This window comes from Staurois parvus, unplaced genomic scaffold (genome assembly GCF_062004578.1).
Source record: "Staurois parvus isolate SC_StPar_1 unplaced genomic scaffold, SC_StPar_1.0 ptg000291l, whole genome shotgun sequence".
In the NCBI taxonomy this organism is placed as follows: Eukaryota; Metazoa; Chordata; class Amphibia; order Anura; family Ranidae; genus Staurois; species Staurois parvus.
Window position 1 is genome coordinate 2,101,986 of NW_028318087.1, and position 20,698 is coordinate 2,122,683.

A 20,698-nucleotide genomic window follows, 5' to 3' on the forward strand; every position below is an offset into this window, starting at 1 on the left:
GAGTACACTTTAAAGTGAATATAGCCTACTGTTTACAGAGGAGTTATCGTAGTATTGATTACCATTGCTGTTACTGTTTTCAAGTGCCATTACTTATTGCTGATTTGGTGAATTACCAGGTTTAATCTAATCTAGCTGACTAGAACTCCATTCTATGCTGATATAGCCTAGTGAGCATATTGTTTACTGAACTGTAACTGACTCATTTATGTGCATACTGCTGTTTACTGCAATCTATGACAATGCATTGGCTTCGTTTACCACTATCCAGTCTGATGTTTGCATTTTGATTAAGATTTTTTTAAGATGCAAACAGTACCTAGCAACATAAACAACAAGGTCATAGAATTATACATGTTTCAAGAAGGCAATCCCCACAGGGGTGAAAATCCGCTGTCAAGAACTGAAATTCAGTTTAGAACATGTCTTGTACCAGCACAAAGGCGAAACCATAGGATAAATCTTGAGTAAAATTATAGGGATTCAGTACCACCTCATCATGAATTTATAAACACAGAATCCTGAAATCTACTGGAAATGATGAGCAGTGGGCAAAAAACAACATTCACTCCCTCTGTTCTCTGGTCTCTTCTCCACTTCTGTAAGAAAAGTGGTGTATGAATGGTGGAGTGGAGGGAGGAGCCTGATCATGGCGGCGGCTCAGGGCTTGGAGTAGGAGCTCTTGGCAAGACTCCTCCACCGACCTTCCCAGGGGCCCTCCAAATGAATCGAGAGGCAGCCCCACTGCAGAGAATCGGTACCTGAGTGCCGGGGGTGCATGGCGGGAGAGCGGAGGCGCAGGGCCGGCACAAAGGGAGAGAGGTCCGCCCGAAGTTCGGCGGATCGGAGAGCGGGTGGGGTCACGTGAACAACCGCAAAGGAGCACTGGGAGCGGAGGAAGCCGGCCGGTGTGAGGAGAAAGGGAGAAGGCGGCTTTCTCCCCCAGGCGCACTGCCCCTCGTGTACACTGCTCCCTATGTCGGATCCCTGGCTGGCTAAACATGGAGATGAATGTCCTGGCAAAGGCTTTTCTGTGGTGGATCAGCACAGAAGTTAAGGAAGAAAGATAAGTAGCCCTTGTGGAACCCCCTTCAAGGTACAGAGGAGCTGGATATCTGTACAGAGGAGCTGCAAACCTGAGACCCCTACCTCCTTCACAGCAGGGACGAGAGACTTGGGTGAGTGAAAGAACTCTGAACTGTTTTATGTTAAATGTCCCATAAGTGCTGTGGAGGAAAATAAGGAGTGAGGAGGAGAAAAGGGGGACTCCAGGGAACTTTTTGAGAGAATAGAGGAGGAGAAAAAGGAAGAAAAAGAGGAAGAAAAGAAAAAGAAGATTAAGCAACTTATAAAGATTGGGTTACAAATTGGGCTAGGTTGGGTCCTTTATATTTATGGGAACCATCTAGGTACAAAGGAGAGCAAGGCCCATGAAAGAAATGAAGAACAAAAGTAGTAAAGGAAGTGGGCCAAAAGGGTCCCAAACAGGAACGATTAAGCAGTATACATCCCAGGGGAAAGTGACCCCAGAAAGATCTCAAGGTAAAGTTGGAAAAGCTGAAGGAGATATTAGTCTGGAAAGTAGTCCTAGACTATCGCTGGGACTAAATGTTAGTAACCAACAAGCAATAGGGACATGGAGAGGAATGATAATGAAAGAGAACTACAAGTACCAAATAAGAAAGAAATGGCAGAGATGTTTAAAGATCTAGAGAAAATAATAAAACAAGAACTGGCAACTATCCGAAATGACCTGGGGCAGGTGTTGATGAGAGTGGAAGAAATGAAGGAGAAAACTAAAAATCAGGCTCAAAACATCGAGGAATTAGAAAAGAAAATAAAGAATATGTGGAAAATACAGAAAAAAATGATATATAAGATGGAGGTACAAGATAACTGGGACAGGAGGAGTAACCTTAGGATAAGAGGAGTTCCAGAAAACGTAAAAGGGGAAACATTGCAAGAAGTAGTAAGAAAAATTTTAAATACCATAATGGATAGACCGGCCCTAGAGGTGATTGATTTGGAGGATATCGTGAGAGTAGGAAAGAGCCAACAAGGTACTGGGAAAGAAAAATCAAGTGATTTAATTGTCAAATTTAACAAATATGGAGATAAAGAAGCAATTTGGAGAAAGATCAAAGGAAAAGCAGTAATTAGCTTTGGAGATATGGATATCCAGATATATGCGGATCTTACACCTGAGACTCTGTGGAGAAAGAGATCCTTAAAACCCCTTCTAGAGCAGATGAGGAAAAAGAACGTGTTCTATAGATGGGGGACCCCAGCGTGTTTAATTGGATGGAAAGATGGAGTTACAGCTTATTTATTGTTTCCAGAAGACCTGAGAGACTTTTGTGAAAAACAAAAAGAGAATGGGGGGCCCGGGGAAGGTGGAGGGAGAAGAAGCCGTCCATGGGCGGAGTTTTGACCCTTAGCAATAATTCAAAGGTGGGGAGGGGGTCCCCACAAATGAATAGTAGGTATAATAGGTGCCTAAAAATGGGAAGGGGGGAGGGGGGGGGGGGTTGGGGGGAAGAGGTATTGATATTAGGGATAATACTCTGCAGGATTAAGAGGGGTACCAAAGTAAGAGAAAAAAGGAGGAGGATTGGTAGGGAAAAGGAGGGATATAAGTAAGATGGAAGAATTACAAGTCATCACATATAACGTAAAAGGGTTGAATTGTCCTGGGAAGAGCTTTAGATTATTCAAAGAACTACACCATAGAGAAGCCTCAATGGTTTTTTTGCAAGAGACACACCTTGAGATAGAATCTAAGGTTAAGTTAAAATCTAGAGATTATCCAATATGGTATTATGCAGATACCCCAGTCAGGAGAGCTAAAGGGGTGGCAATAGGGTTCAGGAAAAATATAAGATTTGAGCTGGAGGATAGAAAAGTGGACCCAGAAGGGAGATATCTGTTTCTGAAAGGCAAAATACAAGAGGTGGAGTGCACAGTAGCAAATGTATACTGTCCAAATAAGAAGCCGGAGATGTACTTGAAAGGTGTGTTAAGAAAACTGATGGACTTTAAAAAGGGCTGTTTGATATTAGCCGGGGATTTTAATTTCTGTATGGACCCACAAAAGGATACAAGCTCTTCTGTGCAGCGTGAAGGGAATAGATCTCTGAGATTATTAAAGAAGTTGATCCATGAGTTTCAATTGGTGGACTCATGGAGAATTATGCATATGAAGGACAGAGACTATACATTCTTCTCGAATGCACATGAGACGTACTCAAGGCTGGATTACATATTGATAGAACATCGATTTTTAGAGTCAATGGTCAAAGTAGACATAGGAGCAATGACTCTTTCAGACCACGCCCCTGTAGTTTTGAGAATGGGTTGGGGAAGGAGGAAAACATCGGGGGTGGGATGGAGGTTGAATGAAGCACTTCTCCTGGATGAGGATATCGCTCAGAGGATTGGGAAAGAAATTGAGAGATTTTTCAGAGAGAACGAGACAGAGGATGTATCGATAACTACAGTATGGGAGTCTCATAAAGCATATATAAGAGGTATCCTGATCGCAGCTGGGGCAAGAAAGAAAAGAGAAAGGAGAAAGAAAATCAGTAGGCTCTTAAAGTATATATGTGACCTGGAACAGACACATAAAAATAGCATAGTAAAAGAAATCAAGCAGAAGTTAATAAAAAAAAAAGGCGAATTAGAGAGCTTGATGGAGGAGGAGAGAAGGAGAGTATATAATAAAGTGTTAAGTGAGAAATATAAATGGGGAGACAGGCCGGGAAAATTCTTAATGAGAGCCTTAAGGAAAAAGAAAAATAGGAATTACATCGATAAAATAAAAAACCCTAAGGGAGAACTGGTTCATTCAAACAAAGAGATCGCAAAGGTATTTATGGATTATTATAGAAAGCTGTACAATATCAATCCCTATGATGCAATAAATAAGATGGAAATGGAAAATAGAAAAAAAAAAAGAAAGATATATTTAAAAAATGCGGGTCTACCGAAACTAAGAGAAGATCAATTAGAATCCCTTGAAGTAGAGATTACACAGGAAGAAATTAAAATAGCTCTAAAAAGTATGGCGATGGGGAAAAGCCCAGGACCGGATGGTTACACGGCGAGGTATTATAAAAAATTTAGTGAACAACTGATCCCCAAACTGGAAAAATATATGAATGCCCTGGGAGGAGAGATAGATATGAGGAGAGAATTGTTACAGGCTCACGTGGTATTGTTACAGAAGGAAGGAAAAGACGCATCACAGTGTGCTAACTATAGGCCAATTTCACTGCTGAATTTAGACACCAAGTTATATGCAAAGGTCTTGGCAAATAGGTTGAAGGAGTTTATGCCAAAATGGATACATGGAGACCAGGTGGGCTTTGTCCCAGGAAGTGAGGGTAGGGACAATGGGTTGAGATCCCTGATGCTTATTCAGAAGAGTAAAAAAGGAGAGGTACCGGCGGCGGTCATGTCAATTGACGCCGAAAAGGCCTTTGATAGAGTAGATTGGGACTTCATGAAAAATATGGGTGAATACTTGTGAGCTACTATGACTGAGGTGTAACTATAATTATTAGTAGTTGTAAACTGCCTAGGTGTAATACTGGGTGCGCTGACACATTCACAAACTCACTTGGTGTTGTGTCTAATGATCAGTAAATATATATTTATAGTGCCGCGCTCCTATTACAGGTTTTTTATCACATATAGTGTGTCACTCATCTAAGTAAATAAATAAATACAATAATGATAATTAATAATAAGTGGTTGATGTGACATATAAATCAATATTGGAATTATACCAATAAAAGTGCTAACTAATGTGCTCGGTCAATAATAATATTACAATAAATAGTGCAAGTATAATACATATAGTGCATAAATAAATAAAAAAGTCTTTTTTATATATAAATAGGTGCAATATGCAATGTGCAGGTGAACTCCTTAATCCCACTTTCCAGGTGCCGTGTGATCTCAATATGCGCTCACCTTTATATTTGCCCAAATGAATTTAGGCAAATAAACTTTTTGTCCTTCCAGGACTGGTGGGATGATACTCCTATATACGGTATTCCAAATGAGAGTGAAGGTCTGCTCAGATCCTCTTTTTATCTCCTCTCACTCCATATACATAGCCACTCATGGATGAATCTTTGGATCATATGTGAATCTCTCCTATTTCCACTCCTGGGGACACCTCCTCCTCTTATCCACCTTTCCTCAGAGTTGGTGATGCAAATCAAATGGAGAAAAGAAAAACCATGGTGTCTTATCCTTTTGTATGAAAGTAGTTTATTGCTGCCAGAAGCGGTGATATAGCAGATTATGGCACTTATCTGTTACAGATATATAGAAGCTGATAATGCTCTCTGCCTCTCTGTCTGCCTCTGCTGGAATCGCCGATCCTCTCCAATGCAACGTCGTGACGTCAGAGCCCCTCCCCTATTTAACATAAGATATATTTAAAAAATGCGGGTCTACCGAAACTAAGAGAAGATCAATTAGAATCCCTTGAAGTAGAGATTACACAGGAAGAAATTAAAATAGCTCTAAAAAGTATGGCGATGGGGAAAAGCCCAGGACCGGATGGTTACACGGCGAGGTATTATAAAAAATTTAGTGAACAACTGATCCCCAAACTGGAAAAATATATGAATGCCCTGGGAGGAGAGATAGATATGAGGAGAGAATTGTTACAGGCTCACGTGGTATTGTTACAGAAGGAAGGAAAAGACGCATCACAGTGTGCTAACTATAGGCCAATTTCACTGCTGAATTTAGACACCAAGTTATATGCAAAGGTCTTGGCAAATAGGTTGAAGGAGTTTATGCCAAAATGGATACATGGAGACCAGGTGGGCTTTGTCCCAGGAAGTGAGGGTAGGGACAATGGGTTGAGATCCCTGATGCTTATTCAGAAGAGTAAAAAAGGAGAGGTACCGGCGGCGGTCATGTCAATTGACGCTGAAAAGGCCTTTGATAGAGTAGATTGGGACTTCATGATGGACACCTTGGAGGCTCTGGGAATTGGAGTTAGAATGAGGGAATGGATAAAAAAGTTGTATAGGGAGCCTTCCACAGTAGTAATAGTAAATGGGGAAAAAACAGAGCCCATTGGAATGTCAAATGGAACAAGACAGGGATGTCCTTTGGCCCCCTTATTGTATGTAATGTCCCTAGAACCTTTACTGTCAACAATAAGGAAGAATGGAGATATAAGGGGAATCCAGATAGGAGATATAGAGCATAAAGTGGTGACCTTTGCGGATGATTTGTTGTTTTATGTGGGGAATCCCAGGATAACCCTACCAAACCTAATGAAATCATTAAAGGAATATGGGGAACTATCAAATCTAAAAATTAATCCAACTAAAACTGAGATCTTAAATATAAATATCCCAAAAAGTGAAAAAGAGAAAATACAAAAGGAATTCCCCTTCATCTGGAAAGAAAGAGATATAAAATATTTGGGAGTAAGACTTACTGCGGCTCATAAAAATCTATATAAACTAAACTTTATTTCATTAGTAAATGAAGTAAAAGGGGAAATAAAAACATTAGAAAGAGGATTCCCATCATGGATAGGACGCATAAACCTGGTAAAAATGATAATAATACCGAAAATTTTATATAGATTTCAAATGATCCCAATTAAACTCCCAGAAGCCTTCTTCAAAGTAATAAAAAGAATGGATAACAAGATATATTTGGAGGAATAAAAAACCGAGGGTATCCTATGAAATATTAAGTAGAAAGAAAGGGAAGGGAGGCCTGGGAGTTCCAGATATTAAGAGATACTATAAAGCAGTAATATTAGGGAGAATTTTTGATTGGACGTTCAATTTAGAGGGGAAAAGTTGGGTAAAAATAGAAAATACACTTTGTGGAAATAACTTGAATAGAGTTATATGGTTACCAGCACAATTTAGAGGATTGAAGGAGGATATAAGTTTGTACACTGTTAATGTTTTAAGGGAATGGGATAAATTACACAAATATATGAAATGGGAATTTAATTCCATACTAATGCCACTTAGAAACACAGATTTTTTTTCCCCCAGGTAGAGAAGAGATAACAGGAAAATGGTTTAAAAAGGAAGATGTACAACTGAGAGATATAATGGGGGAGGGGAAATTGAAGTCTTTTAAAGAGTTGGAAAAGGAAAAGGGAAAGATTTTTACTAGGTTAGATGAGTGGCGTTATCACCAATTAAATTGTTTTTTTGGAAATCTCCAAAAACCTGTGAGAATGAAAAAGGATTGGAATTTGTTCGAAAGGTTGTTGGAGACACGGGGGGATGGGAAACACGGAATAGCCAAAATATATAGAATTCTTACGGAACTAGACACAAATACAAAACCAATCCACATAGTAAAATGGGAAAGAGATATGGGGGTGGTATTAGACGAAGAAAAACTAAAAAAAAAAAATAGATTAGTGCACGAAAGTGTAAGTTTGAGGGAAGTAGAAATAAACTATAAATGTTTGACAAGATGGCACATTACACCAAGTGTAGAATGTAAGATAAGCGGGGAAAAATCACAATGGTGTTGGCGAGAGTGTGGGGAAGTGGGGACAGTGTATCATATATGGTGGGAATGCCCAAAAATCCAAATATTCTGGAAAACAATAGTACATTTAATAGAGACCATTACTGAAATGAACATCGGGTTAGATCCAGGGTTGTGTTTGTTGCATAGTTCAAAGCTATCAGTTAGTAAATATAAGAAATTAGGTTTAGGGTATTATATGAATGCTGCAAAGAGTCTGATACCCAAGTATTGGAAGAAAACAGAAGTACCGAAGGAGGAGGATTGGATAGAAAGAGTGAACTGGATCAGTAAGATGGAGAAGCTATATTATATGCAGGAAGACAAGTTGAAGGTATTTTCCGCGAAATGGGAAAAATTGGAAAATTTTGTAGCAAATGTGAGAAAGTGAAATTTAGAACAACATAGAATTGATAGATGCGTAGGATATACTTGCTTTGGAAAAAAAGGGTAGTGAAAAATGCAGAGTGGGGAGGGTTCTGGGGGGGAGGGTTCTGGGGGGGGTGGGAAGGGGGGGAAATGTTTTAAGAAGGGAAAAAATAAAGTAATTAGAAAAATTGTATATTTATTATGAATAAGTTGAAAGTGTTTTTGTTATTACTGTGAAAAATTAATAAATATTTAAATTAAAAAAAGAAAAAGAAAAGTGGTGTATACCCCTCCAGTGCCTTGATCAGTAAGGAGTAGAACACCATGTGGTAGCAACAAAGGGTCCAACAATGCTTCTCAAAAGTGGTTTCTGCTCCCCACAGTGCTCTATGATACTCTGTGAAGGTCAGGTAAGGTCTAAGTTGCATTGCCTTCCAAAAGTCTAGGGGGGAAGAAATCATATCCCTTATCTCCTCTATTTTGCACCAAGAAAGATTTAAATGTGTCCTTATCATAAAGATGTGATATATTTCTCACTTCACATTTATAGACTTCAAACTTTAGCCCCAAAAAGTAGATCTAAACATAAATTGTTTTTGTGAACTATATCTGTTATTTTAAAGTGGAATTCCTGCCTAACACTAACTATGCTTAAAAATGTTTCCTACCTATGCTGCCTAGCTTGTGTAAAAAAACATCTATATACTTAACAATTCTTAAGTAGCAGGAACAGGCTGAAGTTCGATCCATGTAAGGCCATTTCCACTTAAGAGAAGTTGATCTAATGATGACGGAAAAACATTAACTTCAACCAAAGTTTTCCAATATTCCCCTTTGAGAGAAGCTGATCAGTGTATTCTGACAGTGGAGGAGTCCCCGCTGTCAGAATACAATAGCACAGCACAAAGGATTCCTCCATCCACTTTGATTGTGTGGACGGGTTAATCCATTTTTTTTTGACCAGCTGGCTGGATGGTAGAAAAAAATCCATCTATGGCCAGCTTTAGTCCACTCCCACCTGGTTACATGATCCCCTGTGTCAGTTGCAGGGGAAAGGAGGGCGTGCTGACAATCGCTGGGGCATGGAAGCTTATGAGTGATGTCACAGCTCCCATAAATCCTAGGTGTTGTCTAGCACTCCCACCTCTCCCCTGCAGTTCCCACTCATTGACAAAGGGGATCATGTAACCTGACTGGAGCAGACTTAAAATAGGTACTGTAAGTATACATATTTTTCACACAGGTTAGGCAGTATAGGTAGCAGGATTGGGAAGGAGACATTCTAGCATATTTAGAGTTGGGATGGACTTCCACTTTAAGCCTTTTATTGTATTATTCCATGACTATAGGCTGTTGATTAATAGGATTAAGGTTCAGAGGTTCTAGAAGGTTGATTATTAAGGGGTAATGTTTAGTGTCTTTTTTATGTGATGGTGTAAAAATAGTGCCCTTCTCCTGATGAAGACCCATTCTAGGTCTGAAAGTCATTAAACAGCAATGGGGTATCCACAGTATGAGATTATGTGTACAATACTCATAAAAAGGCCGGCTGATCATGATGGAACACCAGGCATACTTGCACTGACACTCGTGGAATTTAGAATACCTGAATAGGAAGCTGTTAGGCTGGACAAGAAGGTGTATAGACATCCCATAGTCTGTTTACAGCCCAGAGGCCCCAGCATAGCTGTAGAGCAGTTGCAGTAACCCAGAGCCTGAGGTGGAATGACTAACACAACTCAGCAGGTTGCCATTTTTAATAAAGGTAATAACAAGGACTGCCTCGGGCTAAAATCACACATTTGTTCACAGACAATTACATGGTGGTGTACGAAGGTGAATTCCTCTTCTTCATTCATAGCATTTCTTCCTACAAAACATAAGTCCTCATAATGGCCCTCTGCTCCGCATTTCTAGACAAAGATCTCGGTTTTAGATATATTTTTCCTAGAACTGACCAACTGAAGAATAAAAATGAGTCCTTTGATGTACAGTATATAAATGATATAAATAAGCCCAGTGGGAAACAGAAAGCAAAAATCGGACAATTTTTAGCTCTTCCCTACTTTAAACATGTGAAAAAGTTTGGCTTCTAATATACAGCATTGCAGACCAAATAGTCTTCATTGTCCCTGGAACACCATTTTCAAACTGCTGTGAATGAGCAGTTCAGTCATTTTAAGGAGGGCTTTTTTTCAGCGGGAACGCGGGGGAACGCAGTTCCGGCACCTCCAGCACTGAATGTATGTAATGGCAAGGGGTTCTGGGGTGTGCTGGAGGATCTATTGTCACTAAAGGGGATCTAGTTTTTGTGGTGGTCTATTATTGCTTGAGAGGTCTGTTGTTGCTGGGGGATCTATTGTTAATAGGGGTCAATTGTTGCTGGAAGGGGTCTATTGTTGAGGGAGGGGTATATTATCTATTGTTGCTGGCTGTATGAGAGTCTATTGATGCTGACTGCTGGGAACTTTGTTGTAGCTGCTGGCGGTCTATTGTTCCTAGTGTGGTATTTTGTTTTGGCAGTCTGTTGCTGGAGGGATCTATTGTTGCTGCGGGGGTCTAATGCTGCTGGCTACAGGGTATCTATTTTTCTGCTTTTCTTGTTATCACTAACAAATTCCATAACAATTATTTTGCACCAAAAAATTATATTTGGTTCTGTATTCTTTTAAAAGAACAGTACTGGGAGGTGGGTAGTGGGTGGAACCAAGTGATGGTGTTGGGAGGGGGGTAGGAGGAGGTGGAGACAAGAAGTGACTCAGAAGGGGGGAGTTCCTGCTCCTATTTTTTGAGAAAAAAAACCCTGATTTTAAGTAACTGTTAAGAAGAATCACAGGCACGGCATATTTTTACATAGTTATAGTGGTCCAGCGTGGACCAATATAACTATGTACTGTATATACCATAGTATTCTATGAATGGCGCCTACACCGATGGGCTGACCTCCTGTGTGCACAATGTATCAGGCCGGGCACTCAGTGGAGATCATTTGAGTAGTAGTGTCTACTTCACCAATTTCCAGCTTACAGAGGCATTGGCCAAGTATGGTGTATACAGAAAAAATGGCAACCATCCCAACCTATAACCAGCCCTAGCAGTAAGGTGCACAAGGAAGGGCAATGCACATTGCAAACAAATAAAGTATTTCCCAGCAACACTTACCAGCCAGCCTGCAAAATGTGGTCCTGTCTAACAGTTTGCAGTAAAAAGAGAGAGTTTTGTTTACACACATTTGCAAATACATGCGTAAGCCACAGTCCCACATCAAGGGTCTTCTGTATACTGTGAACCTAACTAAAATTTCCAAAGCCTCCATAATAGGAGCACATGTATAAATGGATGGGTTAAGGGCAGGTGTGTAGCTGGCCAGCTAAGACCAGTCCTAGGTTGTTAATATGGTTCACATATATGTGTATACCAAACCTGCCAATAACCTCAGTACAGTATATATGTGCATATGTTAAAGCCAAAAGCAGAATCATTGCTGTGATTTATGTCTTTGATTGTTATATGACATTTATATATTCATTGTGTTAGCAGAAGCAGAAAAGGAAAATATGCCTTTAAGAGTTAGTATAAGGTGAGCCAATCACAGACAGCCTCACACTGTACAGAGCCTTAACCAATCCCAGCCAGTTTCACATTTATGCCTGTGTAAAACTCCCTGCTAGGATTTTCTAGAGACACATGCTCACCAGACAGAAGAGGAAACAGACAGTTCCAATCAGAAAAGCTTTATGGAAGCAGAGCAGGCCAAATAGGTATTTAATGCACTTGTGTGTTCCTCTATTGTTTAACAGTGCAGGTAGATCTGTGTCTAAAAATGTTGTATGTGTTTACTTGTAGTTCCACCGAACTTACGAACTTATCGAACTTACGAACTTATCGAATTTACCGAATTTATCAATCTACCGAATTAATCTAAGAACATAAGCTAACGAATCTATCGAATCTATCGAATCAATCCAATGTAATACGAATGAAACCATTGTAATATGAAAGAAATAAGCCATTGTAAGCAGTTATATGAAGAAGATTGAAGTTATTAAAGAAGTTAACTAAAGTATTTGGTGTGCTCTTTAAACCTACTGCATCCATAGAGCGGCATTGGAGGAATTACAGAGTAAAGTCAGTCTAATCAAACAAAGAAACAGCAATTGCATAATTTTTCTAATGCCATAGCGCTCTAGGCACCAAAGGGTGCTGCGCCTGCCACAGTGGAACTATTACCCTCAGAGGTCAAGCAACAGCGCTCCTCAACTTGTACAGTAAAGAGTACACTAGAGAAACAGAGCGCCAGGATATACCGCCACGCGGAGACCTTAGCGGAACAACAGTACAGGCCATAGCACGTGCGCATTAGACTGCAGCCAACTCTTAAAGTGGCATAACGGCAAAGGCAAGACAGTCAGAGAAAGAGCGCCAAACCTCCTGCACCCCTAGAGAGAGAAAGAGATGCATGGGGGGAGGGCCAGAGTCCAGAGCTAGAGTGCCCGCACCGCTATCCATCAAGAGCCCACGTGTTGCATCCAGAGAGTTCCCGCAGAGCATCGCAAAGTCACTGCAGAGCATCGCAAGTCACCGCCGAGCATCGCAAAGTCACCGCAGAGCATTGCAAAGTTACCGCAGAGCATCGCAAAGTCACCACAGAGCATCGCAAAGTCACCGCAGAGCATCGCAAGTCTCCTTTAAGACTGACATTTGTTTCTGCAACCTTCAGATCACGGTAACCTGTTCTTCAATTAAGGTCAGAGCTTTCCTTTATTACTCACTTATGCACATAGGTTTCTGCAAGAGACATTTTTGTGCTCAAGAGAATACAGACTTTTAATAAAAGAGAGACAGTTATAGTATATGACTCTGAAGTATTTAAAGTGAAAGTAATTTAATGCCTGTGTTTTAGTGCTATTACATGTAAAGTGAAAGTCATTTATTCTTGCATTTGTTAGTATTGCATTTAAAGTGACAGGTCCTTATTTTCATATTAATTGTTATAGCATTCAGAAATGGCTGAGCCTAGCATTGCCACCCCACTGTTAGCGGATGCAATGATAGATATGGTAGAAGGTGAAGAGCAAGAGAACCCGTCTGTATCTGAAAGGTGCAATGAAACGGTAGTCTCGCCCCAAACAAATATAGCTGAAACAGGTGAACTAAGACGTTCATCACGGGACAGAAAACTGACCCAAAAGGTGCTAGAAAATTTGGAGCAAGAGGCAGCACTGAAAGGAAAAAAGTTCGCCCGAATGTATGAGAGGTGGATAGCATACATCAAAGACATTCGCAGAAAGCTAAAACAAGAAAGCATAAAGGAGAATATGAGTGAAATGATAGAGACAGTAGAAGATTCTGAGTCAGAGCTTATGACAGCATATGTCAACTTGCGGTCGTCCTTGACACCCTCCCAGGATATTGTAAGGAACATGGATACATGTACCGCAGTCACTAGGGATTTAGTGAAGCTTATGAGAGAACTATCATCTGCAGCAAATTATGATGAAGTCAAGGCACGAAAGAGAATGAATGAGCTCTTCATGAAGGACTATGCTAGGTCCTTAGGAGGAACCACAATCTCAAGTCTGACTTCCATCACTAGCAGAAGTGCCAGCCACATAACAGAGTTCTCAAGTACGTCAGCCAAAAGAAAGGAATTAGCTGAACAACTCGCTGCCAAAAGAGCAGAAGTTGAGATGGAATCTGCCATTGAGGTTCAGCGCCAGGAAATGGAAGCTCAGCGACATAAAATGGAGGCTCAGCGCCATAAAATGGAAGCCGAAATGGAAGCTCAGCGACATAAAATGGAAGCTCAGAGCCATAAAATGGAAGCCGAACTGGAAGCTCAGCGCCATAAAATGGAAAGTCTGGAAAGGCAGAAGGAAGTTAAGATTATAGAAGCCAGACTCAGCGTGCACGAAGAGGATACGAATCAGGGTAGTCATAGATCCAAATCAGTGCTAAGTGGAGAAGCTGACTCCTACGTTCTTCCTTATGCCCAGGAAAATGGAAGGAAATCTCCAGCATGTAGTGAAGAAATAAGTCATAGTCCTTTCATCCCTGCTCAGAGAGAAAAGAAGAGAGACTCACCTGATTCAGGACAAAGTGGAAAAAGAGAACCAGATAATTCAACTCCCATATGTCATGGCAGTGGTCACGAGGATGTTACAACTGTTGACCCGGCGAAACCTCAGAGAATATTTCTCACTAGACTTCCTGTTCCAGAACCTACTATATTCTCTGGAGACGTACTGAAGTTTATAGAGTGGAAGGCAAGTTTTGAAATGATCATTGAACATCATTGCTCCCATCCAGTGGACAAGTTATTCTACCTCCAGCGGTATACTGGCGGAGAAGCAAAAAGGGTTCTTGAAGGCAACTTCTATAGGAAAGATGAAGAAACCTACAAGCAAGCTTGGGAAAAATGAAATGCAAGATATGGTCATCCCTTCTTAGTACAAAGAGCTTTCAGAGAGAAGTTGATAAACTGGCCTAAAATAGGTCCTAAAGAACACTTCAAGCTCCAAGAGTATGGCGACTTCCTGCAAGCATGTAGCAATGCTATTCCACATGTTTAAGGACTAGAAGTATTGAACGACTATCTAGAAAACCACAGGATGCTAGCCAAGCTACAAGAACAAGTGGCTTCTGGATGGAATCGCTATGTGACTGAACAGTTAGATAACGGCAAAAACTTCCCAAGTTTCAAAGAGTTCTCTGAATTTGTCAATAAGGAAGCACGAGTAGCGTGTAATCCAGTAACAGCATCTTATGTCTTAAAACCCTTAGAAGAAGGGCCTACAAGAGAGATAAGACGCTCAAAAGCAACTAGCTTTGCAACCAACACAGCTACTAAAGGCCCAGATGCCCATGAGAGCAAGTTCAACATCACTACTGGGATCATTAAAGAGTTTGAACCGACAAGTCTTCAGACTACCTTCAAGTGTATGTTCTGTGAAGAGAATCACTCCATACATAAGTGCCAACGATTGAAGGAAAGGTCTCCAGACAAAAAGAAGAAGTTTGTGTTTGATAATCAGCTGTGTTTTGGATGTTTAAGAAAAGGCCATATTACTAAAGAATGCAAGAAAAAGGCCGCTTGCAGCGCTTGTAAAGGACGCCATCCTACACCACTACATGAAGAACGTCCAAAGAAAGAGAAATCCTTAATGCCCAAGAACACTGAGGAAAAAAATAAAGCAACAGTATTCTCTTGCAGAGTGAGAGAAAGAGAAATCAATGGCACGTGAATGGTTGTACCAGTGTGTATTTCAAATCCTAAAAGGAAGAACAAGAAGGTATACGCCTATGCGCTACTGGATGCCCAGAGTGACGTCACCTTCATTGATCAAGAAATCTGCAAGAAATTACAAGTGGCCACAGAACCAGTGAAACTCAAACTTACCACAATGACAGGAAGAGACACATTGGTGAACAGTCAAAGAGTCAAAGGACTGAGAGTTAGAGGACTCCACTCAAACTGCATATTAGATCTACCTCCAGCTTATACAAAAGACGACATACCTCTGGATCGAGATCGCATACCTACCTGTGAAACAGCCAACAAATGGGAACACCTATCTGTCATATCTCATGAAATGTCCCCGCTGAAGGAATTTGGTGTTGGACTGTTGATAGGCTACGACTGTCCCGAGGCCTTGGTGCCACGAAAGATAATCGCAGGAGGAAAGGGTGAACCCTATGCAGTCCAAACTGATCTAGGATGGGGTGTTGTTGGAGGAAAACGACAGATTGCAGATTCAGGACAGGTGACAGGATTGTGTCATAGAATATCTGTCCAAGAGTTACCAACTGTAAATCCAGCGAAAGTACTCAAAATCCTAGAATCCGACTTTGCAGACGTAAGTTGCAATGAAAAGAGTGTTTCCCAAGAGGACATAAAGTTTGTACAAGTTCTAGAAGATAACATTCAGCAAAATCAACAAGGTCATCTTGAAATGCCCCTACCTTTTAGAGAACGACCTCATCTGCCAAATAACAGAGATCTTGCCCTGGCAAGATTGAAAAGCTTAAAGAAAAGGATGGGAAGAGATCCCAAACTCAAAGACGATTATTTGAAATTCATGAAAGAAATCCTCAAAGAAGGGCACGCAGAGAAAGTTGATGGTCAGCCTAAAAATGGAGAAGTGTGGTACATCCCACATCAAGGTGTCTATCACCCAAAGAAACCGGATAAGATCAGAGTAGTTTTTGATTGCTCAGCAAGGTACAATAATGTTGCATTGAACGATCATCTACTAAAGGGACCAGATCTTACAAACACTGTACCTGGAGTACTCTGTAGATTCAGAAAGTATCCCATAGCAGTCATGTGCGACGTTGAAAAGATGTTCCACCAATTTCATGTGAAGGAAGAAGATAGAGACTTCCTGAGGTTCCTATGGTGGGAAGACGGAGATACAGATACAGAGCCAGCGGAATACAGGATGAAAGTACACTTGTTTGGAGCAGCATCATCCCCAGGTTGTGCCAATTATGGTATGAAGTATCTGGCCAATCAGAATGAAAAGGATTGTCCATCAGCAGCAAATTTTTTGAAGAAAAACTTTTATGTAGATGATGGTCTTATAAGCCTAGAATCCTCAGAATCGGCAATTCAATTGGTGAGAGAGAGCCAAGAGTTATGCGCAAAGGGAAACCTGCGTCTTCACAAATTCATCTCAAACGACAGAGAGGTACTAGAATCCATCAGTGACTCCAAACATTCATCAACAATGAAGAATGTGGATCTTAACTATGATCCTCTTCCAGTTCAGAATGTACTCGGATTGGGATGGAATGTAGAAAACGACAATTTTTTCTTTGAAATATCCATGGAAGAGAAAGTTCCAACTAGACGTACCATTCTTTCCACAGTAGCCTCAATATATGATCCGTTGGGATTCCTATCACCAGTAATCCTCAGAGCAAAAGAAATACTGCAAGAATTATGCAGACAGAGGTTGGGATGGGACGAACCCATACCTGCAGGCTTGAGGCCAAGGTGGGAGAGTTGGATAAGAGACTTGCAAAATTTGAACGAAATTCGGATACCCAGATGTTTTGTACCTCCTGATTTCGGAAAGTACAAGAAAATAGAACTTCATCACTTTTCAGATGCCAGTAGTCATGGTTATGGTCAGTGCTCCTACATCAGAGTAATAGGAGAAGAAAAGATACACTGTGCCCTAGTTATGGGAAAGGCCAGAGTCGCACCCAACAATATTCAGACAATACCAAGACTCGAACTAACGGCAGCCGTCGTTTCAGCATCAGTAAGTCAGTTTCTGAAAGAAGAATTGGAATGGAAAATAGATGAAGAGCATTTTTAGACAGACTCACAAGTTGTCCTAGGTTACATAAACAATGAAGCTCAAAGATTCCACACTTTTGTCGCTAACAGAGTTAAAAAAATTCGAAAAACAACGAATCCAGAACATTGGCACTATGTTGACACAAAGCAAAACCCGGCAGATCATGCTTCAAGAGGCCTAAATGTAACAGAATTGAAGAATTCAAACTGGTTCACCGGTCCAGAGTTCCTTTGGGAAAGGGAAATCATACCCAGTGAAGGTTATACAGAACTGTCTATGGGTGATCCAGAAGTAAAGGTAGTTCAAACAATGAGCACTGCTGCCAAGTGTCAAGATGACATACTTGAACGACTAGCCAGATGTTCAAAGTGGAATACAGTCATAAACATAGTAGCTCGAATTCAACGCTTAGCAAAAGGAATCAGAAAGAAAGAATCGTTGAATGTAGAGGAAAGAGTGAAAGCTGAAGAAACGGTTATAAGACTCATTCATCAAAGATTCTACAGTGAAGAATTGAAGAGACTTAGTCAAGAACCTAGGAGACTTCCAAACAACCACCCATTGTACAAGCTTAATCTTATTCTGCACGATGGTATACTGAAGGTGGGAGGGAGGCTGGAAAATGCGTCGCTACCTAACAGAGTTAAGCATCCAGCAATTCTACCCAAAAATTCTTTCTTCACAAGATTGATTATCAATCACTACCACAACAAATCCTTGCATCAAGGAAGAAGCTTTACTCAAAGCTGTTTGAGAGAAGGTGGTTATTGGATAGTGAAAGGAAGCAAAGTTATAGTGAAGTACATAAGTAAATGTGTAATCTGTAGAAAGGCACGTAGACCTACAGAAGAACAAAGAATGGCTGATCTACCAGCTGATCGTGTAAACCCATCTCCACCATTTCTTTATAGCGGAATGGATTGCTTCGGCCCATTTATCACCAAACAAAACCGCAAGGAGTACAAGAGATATGGACTGATATTTACATGTCTAAGCTCCAGAGCAATTCACCTGGAAATCTTGGAAGATTTGTCAACCGACGCCTTTATCAACGCCTTAAGATGTTTCATAGCCATTAGAGGTACTGTCAGAGAACTTAGATCTGACCAAGGATCTAATTTTGTTGGAGCAAAGAACGAATTGAACAAGGCTCTAAAAGAGATTGATAAAGAAAAAATAACTGAGTACTTGTTAGAGAAACAGTGTGATTTTCACATGAATGCTCCGCATGCAAGCCATACAGGCGGAGTCTGGGAGAGGCAAATCAGAACTGTAAGAAATGTACTAAGTTCAGTTTTGAAAAAGAACGCCGGAAGATTAGATGATGCTTCACTTAGGACACTATTCTATGAAGTAATGTCTATTGTTAACAGTTGTCCACTTACAGTCAACAACATCAACGACCCAACAAGTTTGAAACCTCTAACTCCCAACCATCTACTTCACCTTAAGTCTGATTACATACAGCCACCACCTGGCAACTTCACCAAAGAGGATTTATACGCAAGGAAAAGATGGCGAAGAGTTCAATATCTATCAGAGCAGTTTGGAATAGATGGAGCAAGGAGTACTTAGCTCATCTCATACTAAGAAGTAAATGGCAAACACCTAGAAGAAATGTTCATGTTGATGACATAGTATTAGTAAAGGAAGACGACTTACCTAGAAGTCAATGGAAATTGGCCAAAGTCCTAGAAGCTTGAAAGGACGAAGAAGGACTAGTAAGAAGAGTTTTGTTACAAATGGGAGACTCAAAACTGGACAAAAAGGGAAAACGTCTCACAACTCCACTCAAGTTGGAACGTCCAATACAAAAGTTAGTTGTTCTGCTTGAGAGTAACAAAGACACTTGAGAATTGAGAAACTGATGGAAAATTCCTCAAATTCATGTTCAATTCCTATTACAGAGAACATAGAATTATAAGTAATTTTGGTGGGAGTGTAGCTGGCCAGCTAAGACCAGTTCTAGGTTGTTAATATGGTTCACATATATGTGTATACCAAACCTGCCAATAACCTCAGTACAGTATATATGTGCATATGTTAAAGCGAAAAGCAGAATCATTGCTGTGATTTATGTCTTTGATTGTTATATGACATTTATATATTCATTGTGTTATCAGAAGCAGAAAAGGAAAATATGCCTTTAAGAGTTAGTATAAGGTGAGCCAATCACAGACAGCCTCACACTGTACAGAGCCTTAACCAATCCCAGCCAGTTTCACATCTGTGCCTGTGTAAAACTCCCTGCTAGGATTTTCTAGAGACACATGCTCACCAGACAGAAGAGGAAACAGACAGTTCCAATCAGAAAGCTTTATGGAAGCAGAGCAGGCCAAATAGGTATTTAATGCACTTGTGTGTTCCTCTATTGTTTAACAGTGCAGGTAGATCTGTGTCTAAAAATGTTGTATGTGTTTACTTTAGTTCCACCGAACTTACGAACTTATCGAACTTACGAACTTACGAATCAAGTCACTGTAGAGTAATCATAATCAAACAAATTTACCGAATTTACCGAATTTATCAATCTACTGAATTAATCTAAGAACATAAGCTAACGAATCTATCGAATCTATCGAATCAATCCAATGTAATACGAATTAAACCATTGTAATATGAAAGAAATAAGCCATTGTAAGCAGTGTTATATGAAGAAGATTGAAGTTATTAAAGAAGTTACCTAAAGTATTCGGTGTGCTCTTTAAACCTACTGCATCCATAGAGCGGCATTGGAGGAATTACAGAGTAAAGTCAGTCTAATCAAACAAAGAAACAGCAATTGCATAATTTTTCTAATGCCACAGCGCACTAGGCACCAAAAGGTGCTGCGCCTGCCACAAGGTGTGCCTGGAGAAGCCCATCCCTTCTTAAAGGTACAGGGACACACTTGATGCCCAGCTATACCAAAATGATAACAAAGGCATCCAGTGTGTCCCTGCGTCCAAATTAGCCAACTGTACAAAAAAATGGCAACCGTCCCAACCTATAACCAGCTTTAGCAGTAAGATGCACATGGAAAGGCAATGCACACTGCAAACAAGCAAAGGATTTCCCAGCAACACTTACCAGCCAGCCTGCAAAACAACCAATTTGGCCCTGTCTAACAGTTTGTGTTAAAAACACAGGGTTTTGTTTGCACACATTTGCAAATACATGAGTAAGCCACAGTCCCACGTCAAGGAGTTTGTTTGTTTGTTTGTGATGTTCATTGTGTTAGCATGTGCACCTTAGTGCTAAGACTGGTCATAGGTTGGGACGGTTGCCATTGTTTGGGTAGTTGGCTAATTTGGATGCAGGGACGCACTGGATGCTATCATTTTGGTATAGCTGGGCATGCCTCGCATCCCTGTACCTTTAAGGAGGGATGGGCTCCTCCAGACACTCCTGCCCTTAACCTATCCATTTAACCTATCCTATCCTACTATGGAGGCTCTTGAAATTTTAGTTAGGTCCACAGTATACAGAGGACCCTTGACGTGGGA

The 20,698-nt window shown here is 40.6% G+C and overlaps 1 protein-coding gene across 1 annotated transcript; it reads left to right on the forward strand.

Moving 5' to 3' along the window:
• Positions 1–636: 636 nt before the first annotated feature.
• LOC149458208 (uncharacterized) lies at positions 637–19,904 on the forward strand. The gene is made up of 2 exons (XM_089682497.1): positions 637–1,178; positions 11,752–19,904. The coding sequence occupies exon 2, from the start codon at positions 15,150–15,152 to the stop codon at positions 17,229–17,231; it is 2,082 nt and encodes a 693-aa protein (XP_089538623.1). The 5' UTR covers positions 637–1,178; positions 11,752–15,149; the 3' UTR covers positions 17,232–19,904.
• The last annotated feature ends 794 nt before the right edge of the window (positions 19,905–20,698 follow it).